Source organism: Moschus berezovskii, chromosome 14 (assembly GCF_049115385.1).
Source record: "Moschus berezovskii isolate FMDL1 chromosome 14, NW_MosBer_1.0, whole genome shotgun sequence".
Lineage (NCBI taxonomy): Eukaryota > Metazoa > Chordata > Mammalia > Artiodactyla > Moschidae > Moschus > Moschus berezovskii.
In genome coordinates, this window is record NC_142473.1 from 83,502,838 (window position 1) to 83,512,601 (window position 9,764).

At 41.9% G+C, this 9,764-nt stretch overlaps 1 protein-coding gene across 1 annotated transcript; it reads left to right on the top strand.

Annotated features, from left to right (window-relative positions):
* The first annotated feature begins 4,337 nt into the window (after nt 1–4,337).
* LOC129554073 (olfactory receptor 4C45-like) lies at nt 4,338–5,267 on the top strand. Its single transcript, XM_055422719.2, has one exon. It carries the CDS (start codon nt 4,338–4,340, stop codon nt 5,265–5,267), a length of 930 nt encoding a protein of 309 aa, XP_055278694.2.
* The last annotated feature ends 4,497 nt before the right edge of the window (nt 5,268–9,764 follow it).

Sequence of the window (9,764 nt, forward strand, 5' to 3'; positions counted from 1 at the left end):
GGGGTCACAAAGAGTCGGACACTGCTGAGCGACTGAACTGAACTGAACTGAACTGAGGAATATTTTGTCAGATGAGATTCTAATTTACAAGGACACTGCTTAAGACAGGGTATCGGTTCTTCCTCCTTCCCTTAAGTGAATAGGCAGATAGTCATTTAGTAGAATCTTTCACTGACAGTCACAAAACTCTTTTTTTTTTTTTAAACATTGATTCATCCCTTTGTACTGTTGAAGGATGGGTAGCTTTTAACTAGAAGGATTTCTCCAAGTTGAAGGAAACCAAAACTCAGAAGTATATATAATGTATAAAGCAAGGGGAAAGAGTAATTTAACTTCTTACACATGATACTGTCTACAGCACAGGCAGAAGTCGGGGTAAATGAGCAAGTGGGGGTAAAAGAGAAGTTGGGCAAGTTTCCAGCTCCGGCCAAGTAAATATCTCCCCATTCTACTTCAGCTTACTTTACATTAATTTGTGTTACTATTGGAAACAAAACAAAACATAGAAAACCTCATTGCATATCAGAAGAAAGATTTAACTGAAAAAGTAGGGACTATACATACAGAGATTTCAGGAAATCCTATTCATGTGTTACTCAAGGGCTATTGTATCTATGCGGAACCTTGCTGAAAACTGTCAGAGTTGTACTCAGGTTGAACTAGAAAAATCAATGTCTGCCAAATGTTCCAATTCAGTAGAAACAAAATAAATTAAATTTTAGGTAATTAAATTATTATTTTCATGTAATAACTTAGGCATCTAGTACCTAAAGGTCTTCCCTAGTGGCTCAGAGGGTACAGGGTCTGCCTGCGATGCAGGAGACCCAGGTTCAATCCCTGGGTTGGGAAGATCCCCTGGAGAAGGCAATGGCACCCCACTCCAGTACTCTTACCTGGAAGATCCCATGGATGGAGGAGCCTGGTGGGCTACAGTCCATGGGGTCGCAAAGAGTTGGACACGACTGAGCAACTTCACTTTCACTTTAACCTAGTGTTCACATGCTCAAAAATAGCTTAATTTTTCAAATGGGAAAAGGACTTGAATATGAATTTCTACAAAGGAGACACACATATGAATAACAAGTATATGAAAAGATGTTCAACAACATTAATCATCAGGGAAATGCGAATCCAAACCACAGTGAGATATCCCCTCACTGTTAGAACATCCATTATATAAAACAAAAGGGTTGGCAAGGATGTGGAAAAATGGGGACTTTTGTCTTACTCTCAATGGGAATATAAACTAGTACAGACTCTTTGGAAAACAGGAGGGGGTTTCCTCAAAAAAGCAAAGTTAGAAGTACTGTATGTCCTGTAATCCCACTTCTGGGTATTTATTCAAAGCAATTTAAATTAGAATCTCAAGGAAGTACTTGCACTATTAAGTTCATTTCAGCATTGTTCAGTCCCTGGGTTGGGAAGATCCCTGGAGAAGGGAAAGGCTGCCCACTCCAGTAATCTGGCCTGGAACATTCCATGACTGTATAGTCCATGGGGTCTCAGTTGGACACGACTGAGAGACTTTCACCTTCACTTTTGGGCCTCCCAGATAGCTCAGTTGGTAAAGAATCCACCTGCAATGCAGGAGACCCGGGTTCAATTCCTGGGTCGGGAAGATCTGCTGGAGAAGGGATAGGCTACCCACTCCAGTATCCATGGGCTTCCCTGGTGACTCAGCTGGTAAAGAATCCCCCTGCAATGTGGGAGACTTGGGTCCGATCCCTGGATTGGGAAGATCCCCTGTAGAAGGGAAAGGCTGCCCACTCCAGTATTGTGACCTGGAGAATTCCGTTTACTGTATAGTCCATGGGTTTGCAAAGAGTCAGACATAACTGAACATCTTTCACTTTTCACTATTCGCATTATTCACAACATCCAGGACGTGGAAACAACCTAAATTTCCATCAATAGGTGAATGGATTTTCTAATGTGGTGTATACTTATGTGGAAAATTAGTCAGGATTTAAAAAGAAGGAAGTCCTGCCATTTGTAGCAACATGGATGAACACACAGGTCATTATTATAAGTAAAATAAGTCAGTGATAGAAGGACAAATGCTGCATAATTAAATTTATTTAATTGTATAAAATAATAAAACTCTTAGAGACAAAGTGAGCACAATTATGGTTTCTAGGGGCTGGAGGAAGGCAGGAATGAGAAGCAATTATTTAACGGATGTGGAGTTTCAATCTGAGAAGATGAAAAATTTATGAAGATGTTTACATGACAGTGTATTAATAATTGTATTAAATGCCACTGAACGGTGCACTTAAAATGGTAAATTTCATGTTATGTGTATTGTATGACAATAAAAGAATCAAGGGGGAGGGACAGACTTTGAGTGAGGTTGGCAGCAAAGAGGAGCAAAGTTGTTAACTCTTGTGGTCAGAGCTGAGTGCATGGCTTCTGAACTTCAGGAATGCATTCACTTGGTTTAAAGGTAAAGGCTGATAACAAAGAAAGGTGACTCTGGGCGGGGTTCCAGCTGGCTCTTCATGGCCTCAGAGGTGGAGAGACAGACGACAGTAGTGGAGCCTCCGGTTTGTAGTGTTTCTGTTCTCTGCCTCTGGTCGTCTTTCTTCAGGAGTGACTAGCTGGGTGTGATTTTCTCCATGGCTACTCTGTGAAAGCCTAGGACTTACTGTAAGTTCCCATGATTCCCTCTCTGAGTGGAGAGAAAGCCATGAGAATACCACAGAAACCATGAGAATTTGTCACCTAGGTACTCATCCCAGAGGAAGTTTATACGTTTATGACTTTTAAATTACTCAGTTTTTGGGAACTGGGAATCTTGTCATCTAAGTCTCCTCAGAGTCACTCATAAAAACATCACAATATCCCAGGATAAGCTGGCACATAACTTTGAAGACTATCATTTCCATTCTCAGAGCAATCATAGCCTTTTGAACATTCATATTTTCAGAGAGAAATTTATTCTCTGAACTCTGACCTATGCCTAAAATCACCCCATATAGGCTCTGCCAGGGTCACCAATGCCAAAATGAGGAGCTAAGCCCTGTCACCAGACTTTGCACTTACCTTGCCAAGCCTCAGCCTTAACTGTAGCCAGAAGCATATGTTTAACTAAAGCTCAACTGCATTTCTGGCCTCTAATTGTTGTTTGTGGGATCCAGATAGGAGCAAAGGAAAGTCCTTGGCTGACGCATCAGTAAAGATTCCAACAGGACCAATTACTAATCCTCTGAGGACTTGACAGGTCAATGCACTACCAAACCCTGCACTTTGTGAAAATCGATTTAAGCACTCCTCTAGAGTCAATGAAGAAAGAATTGCAACGGACCTTGAAATAAATAACAACCACAGAACCATAAATCAACAAGGTGAAAATCTGCTTGGGACTCACTGCTCCCAAGGACTCTTTGGCAGACTTGATTTGAGAAAACCATGTCCAATCAAATGGATTTGATTTCCTTATACATTCTATATTTCCATATACTAGTTTTTCCTGATTTGAAGAATTTTTCATAATCCATGTTTGAAGATGCATTTATAACCTCACAAGAAGCCAAGAAAGTGAGTCGAGTCAAAATTAAATCATAGAGCTACCACTTTCTTAACTAACAGTTCATTTTCTGAGTAAATCCAGAAAATGAGAGTTGTCCAGAGACAAAGAACTCCAGTGTTCCTCTTGATAATATACATAGGCTATTTGCAGCTGTGGGGCAAATGCCTGGTGGGAAGAAAACAATGACTGTGGTTAACTTAAAAACCGAGGAATCTACAGTTAACTAATTCAGGTTAGTGATAACATTATTTTTTCTGCCATTTAAGAAAGGTTAACTTAATTTGGCCAATTTTGTTTCACTGAAATAATTTTTGTAGTTAGATTATGTGAACTGAAAGTTAAACTTTCTAAGAATGAATTTGGATGTAATGATGAGAAAATATCAATGAGAAACACTATGATGTTCCCAAAAGGCTTCCCTGGCGCTCAGTGGTAGATGAATCTGCTGCCAATGCAGGAGACATGGGTTTGATCCCAGGGTTGGGAAGATCCCTTCTAGAAGGAAATGGCAAACCACTCCAGTATTCTGGCCTGGGAAATCCCATGGACAAAGGAGCCTGGTGGGCTACAGTTAATGGGGTCACAAAACAGACAAACATGACTTAGTGACCAAACAACAACAATGTTCCCAAAAAGATGCTGTTGAAAACTACAAAAGTCACTTTACAAAACTGTGGTTAGTATTTATGTATTACCAAATAGATTGATTCTGTACATATGAATTATTTTGTATTGAATTTGAGACCATCACTCAGAAATATTGTGATCTTTCCAGATCAACTATGTGCTTGCAACTCAAGATGAATTGATGGAGACGATGAGCAATGTAACAGAATTCATCCTACTGGGCCTGACCCAGAATCCAGGACTGCAGAAACTCTTCTTTGTCGTGTTTTTGATCACCTACTTGATCACACTGGCAGGTAACCTGCTCATCTCTGTCACCATCTGCACCAGCCCAGCCCTCCGTTCTCCCATGTACTATTTTCTGTCCTATTTGTCCATGATAGATGGTTTCTATGCTTCCTCCATAGCACCCAAGTTGATCTTTGACTTGGTCTCTGGAAAGAACACCATTTCCTTCAGTGGCTGCATGACTCAGGTCTTTGCTGAACATTTCTTTGCTGGAGCCGAGATTGTCTTGTTGATTGTCATGGCCTATGACCACTATGTAGCCATCTGTAAGCCCCTGCACTACATGACCGTCATGAGTAGACCTGTGTGTGCTCTCCTGGTTGGAACGGCTGGGGCTTTGGGCTTTCTCCATGGAGGGATCCAGATTTTGATCCTGGTTCAGTTACCATTCTGTGGCCCCAATGTCATCGACCATTTTTTGTGTGATTTAATACCTCTCCTGGAGCTGGCCTGCACAGACACGCACTCTCTGGGGCCCCTGACTTCTGCCAACAGTGGGTCACTGTGCTTGCTAACTTTCTCAATGCTGGTTGCTTCCTATGTTGTCATCCTGCGCTCCCTGAGGACTCATAGCTCTGAAGGGCGTGGCAAAGCCCTGTCCACCTGTGCCTCTCATGTCACAGTTGTCATCTTATTCTTTGTACCTTGTTCGTTCCTCTACCTGAGACCCACGACCTCCTTCCCCGTTGACAAAGCTGTGACTGTGGTTTGCACCATAGGAACTCCTATGCTGAACCCTTTAATCTACACCCTGAGAAATGCAGAAGTGAAAAATGTCATGAAGAAGCTCTGGGCACAAATAATGAAAACTGGTGATGAATAAACCTTGTGTGGAGTATTCAGATTAAAAAAAACCCACTAGTGATATTTTATAAAAATTTATTTCCTGTATTAGTCTGGATCAGTTTTTTTCCAGGAGCTCATATATTGTAAGCCAGGGTTGTTATCCATTAAGGCATAGTCGACACTGCCTTCAGTTCACAATAGTTTTAAGAGCCCCTGAAATATTTTAATTTTAAAACAGCAAGAAGAAAAAGGAAGATAAGATGGCGGAGGAATAGGACGGCGAGACCACTCTCTCCTCCACAAATTCATCAAAAGAACATTTGAACGCGAGTAAAGTCCACAAAACAACTTCTGAATGCTGGCAGAAGACGTCAGGCACCCAGAAAAGCAGCTCATTGTCTTCGAAAGGAGGTAGGAAAAAACATAAAAGATAAAAAGCGAGACAAAAGAAGTAAGGAAGGAGCTCCGTCCCGGGAAGGGAGGCTTTAAAAAGAGAGAAGTTTCCAAACACCAGGAAACATTCTCACTGGCGAATCTGTGGCGAGCCTTGGAAGCTCAGAGGGCCACATAACCCTCTTTTTTTTTAAGATTTTTTTAAAACCCACAGACTACCCGCCAAACGGTAACTCCCAGCGGAGAAGCAGCGCAGACACCTGCATAGACCATTAGCAGCGGGGGCTGGGCAGGGAGGAGCCGGCTGAACTGCTTAGAGAGAGGACTGGGCTTGAATGCCGCCAGAACAATTTGAGAGAACTGGGGAGAGCAAAGCAGACTGTGGGATAGCTTCCCCACGAAAAGGCGGAAAGCTCTAACCTAAGATTCGGCCAGCCCCGCTCACAGAATAAAGGACTGAGCAGAGTGAGCCAGCTGCGGCTGGCCCATCCCCCATCCCCCGCCGAGACAGGCAGGGAGCGCAGCCAGAGCCGGAGCGGGCAACCGCGGCCCCAGAAAGGCATCCGATACAAACTGCAGACAGGCTTGTTGCTATTCAGGACTTCTTGGGCTCGGGCCGGTCGATATCCCCCTGAGAAGGTGCGCCGGTTGTACACCCAGAAAACTGAGTGGCGGGGACTGGGGAGGCGATAAGTCGCAGAGACCGCGCTCGCCAAACACCTGGTCCCCTGAGCTGCTCGGACCGGGGAAGGCACAAAACGCAGGCCCAACCAAGTCTGTGCCTTTGTGGAGTACCTGAGAACCTGAACTTGAGCCGCTCAGACCTGGGAAGTGCATACAACCCGGTGTCGGCCTCAGATCATTCCCGGCAGAGCAACCTAGAGCCTGTGCAGTGTAGACTGGGACAGCATACGTGCTGTGAGCGGGGGCAAACCCAGTGTGGCCGAGACGCTGGGAGCACTCCCCACAGACGCCAGAGATATTCGTCTGCAGCGGTCCTCCCTTCCCAGAACAGGACTGAACAACTGAGCCTTAAAAAGTGTCCACCCACCCCCTAGTATCAGGGCGGAAATTAGACACTGAAGAGACCAGCAGACAGAAGCTAAAACAGAGGGAACCACATTGGAAATGACAGATAGAGACGTCTAGAGACTACTCCAAGAATAAGACCAAAAACCAGAGGCAAGAGGCTTAAGCCCGAATCCTGAGAACACCAGAGAAGTCCTGACTCCAGGGAACATTAATCGATAGGAGCTCATCAAACGTCTCCATACCTACGCTAAACCCAAGGGTCAACAAGTTCCAGAGCAAGACATACCACGCAAATTCTCCAGTAACACAGGAAACTAGCCCTGAGCTTCAATATACAGGCTGCCCAAAGTCACTCCAAACCCACTGACATCTCATAACTCATTACTGGACACTTCATTGCACTCGAGAGAGAAGAAATCCAGCTCCACCCACCAGAACACCGACACAGGCTTCCATAACCAGGGAACCTTGACAAGTCACCTGTCCAACCCCACACACAGCAAGGAAACTACATAATAAAGAGAACTCCACAGACGGCCAGAAGAGGGAAAGGCCACCCCAAGCAAAGCATTATAAGCAAGATGAAGAAGCAGAGAAATACCCAGCAAGTAAAGGATCAAGATAAATGCCCACCGACACAAACAAAAGAGGAAGATATAGGGAATCTACATGAAAAAGAATTTCGAATTTTGGTGGTGAAAATGATTCAAAATCTTGAAAGCAAAATGGAGTTACAGATAAATAACCTGGAGAAAAGGATTGAGAAGATGGAAGAAAGGTTTAATAAGGACTTAGAGGAAATAAAAAAGAGTCAATATACAATGAATAATACAATAGATGAGATCAGAAACACTCTGGAGGGAACAAACAGTAGAATAACAGAGGCAGAAGACAGGATAAGCGAGCTAGAAGATAGAATTGTAGAAATAAATGAAACAGAGAGGAAAAAAGAAAAACAAATTAAAAGAAATGAGAACAATATTAGAGACCTCTGGGACAATGTTAAACGGTCCAACATTCGAATCATAGGAATCCCAGAAGAAGAAGACAAAAAGAAAGACCATGAAAGAATACTTGAGGAGATAATAGTTGAAAACTTCCCTAAAATAGGGAAAGAAATAATCACCCAAGTCCAAGAAACCCAGAGAGTCCCCAACAGGATAAACCCAAGGCGAAATACTCCTAGACACATATTAATCAAATTAACAAAGATCAAACACAAAGAACAAATATTAAAAGCAGCAAGGGAAAAACAGCAAATAACACACAAGGGGATTCCCATAAGGATAACAGCTGATCTTTCAACAGAAACTCTTCAGGCCAGGAGGGAATGGCAAGACATACTTAAAGTGATGAAAGAAAATAACCTACAGCCCAGACTACTGTACCCAGCAAGGATCTCATTCAAATATGAAGGAGAAATCAAAAGCTTTACAGACAAGCAAAAGCTGAGAGAATTCAGCATTACCAAACCAGCTCTCCAACAAATGCTAAAGGATCTTTTCTAGACAGGAAACACAGAAAGCGTGTATAAACTCGAACCCAAAGCAATAAAGAAAATGGCTACGGGATCGTACTTATCAATAATTACCTTAAACGTAAATGGGTTGAATGCCCCAACCAAAAGACAAAGGCTGGCTGAATGGATACAAAAACAAGACCCCCATATATGTTGTCTGCAAGAGACCCACCTCAAAACGAGGGACACATACAGACTGAAAGTGAAGGGCTGGAAAAAGATATTCCATGCAAATAGAGACCAAAAGAAAGCAGGAGTAGCAATACTCATATCAGATAAAATAGACTTTAAAACAAAGGCCGTGAAAAGAGACAAAGAAGGAAACTACATAATGATCAAAGGATCAATCCAAGATGAAGACATAACAATTATAAATATTTATGCACCCAACATAGGAGCACCGTAATATGTAAGACAATTACTAACAAGTATGAAAGGGGAAATTAACAATAATGCAATAATAGTGGGAGATTTTAATACCCCACTTACATCTATGGATAGATCAACTAAACAGAAAATTAACAAGGAAACACAATCTTTAAATGATACAATAGACCAGTTAGACCTAATTGATATCTATAGGACATTTCACCCCAAAACAATGAATTTCACCTTTTTCTCAAGTGCACATGGAACCTTTTCCAGGATAGATCACATCCTGGGCCATAAATCTAGCCTTGGTAAATTCAAAAAAGTTGAAATCATTCCATGCATCTTTTCTGACCACAATGCAGTAAAATTAGATCTCAATTATGGGAGAAAAACTATTAAACATGCCAACATATGGAGGCTGAACAACACGCTGCTGAGCAACGAACAAATCATAGAAGAAATCGAAAGAGAAATAAAAATATGCATAGAAATGAATGAAAATGAAAACACAACAACCCAAAACCTCTGGGACACTGTAAAAGCAGTGCTAAGGGGGAAGTTCATAGCAATATAGGCACACCTCAAGAAACAAGAAAAAAGGCAACTAAATAACCCAACTCTACATCTAAAGCAACTAGAAAAGGAAGAAATGAAGAACCCCAGGGTCAGTAGAAGGAAAGAAATTGTAAAAATTAGGGCAGAGATAAATGCAAAAGAAACAAAAGAGACTATAGCAAAAATCAACAAAGCCAAAAGCTGGTTCTTTGAGAAGGTAAATAAAATTGACAAACCACTAGCCAGACTTATCAAGAAACAAAGGGAGAAAAACCAAATCAATAAAATTAGAAATGAAAATGGAGAGATCACAACCGACAACACAGAAATACAAAGGATTATTAGAGAATACTATCAGGAATTATATGGCAATAAAATGAATAACCTGGAAGAAATGGACAAATTCCTAGAAAAATACAACTTTCCAAAACTGAACCAGGAAGAAATAGAAAATCTGAACAGACCCATCACAAGCACGGAAATTGAAACTGTAATCAAAAATCTCCCAGCAAACAAAAGCCCAGGTCCAGACGGCTTCACAGATGAATTCTACCAAAAATTTAGAGAAGAGCTAACACCTATTCTACTCAAACTCTTCCAGAAAATTGCTGAGGAAGGGAAACTTCCAAACTCATTCTATGAGGCCACCATCACCCTAATCCC

Excerpts from the sequence above, each read along its gene's own strand:
- LOC129554073 (XM_055422719.2), top strand. The coding sequence starts at position 4,338 with ATGGAGACGATGAGCAATGTAACAGAATTCATCCTACTGGGCCTGACC.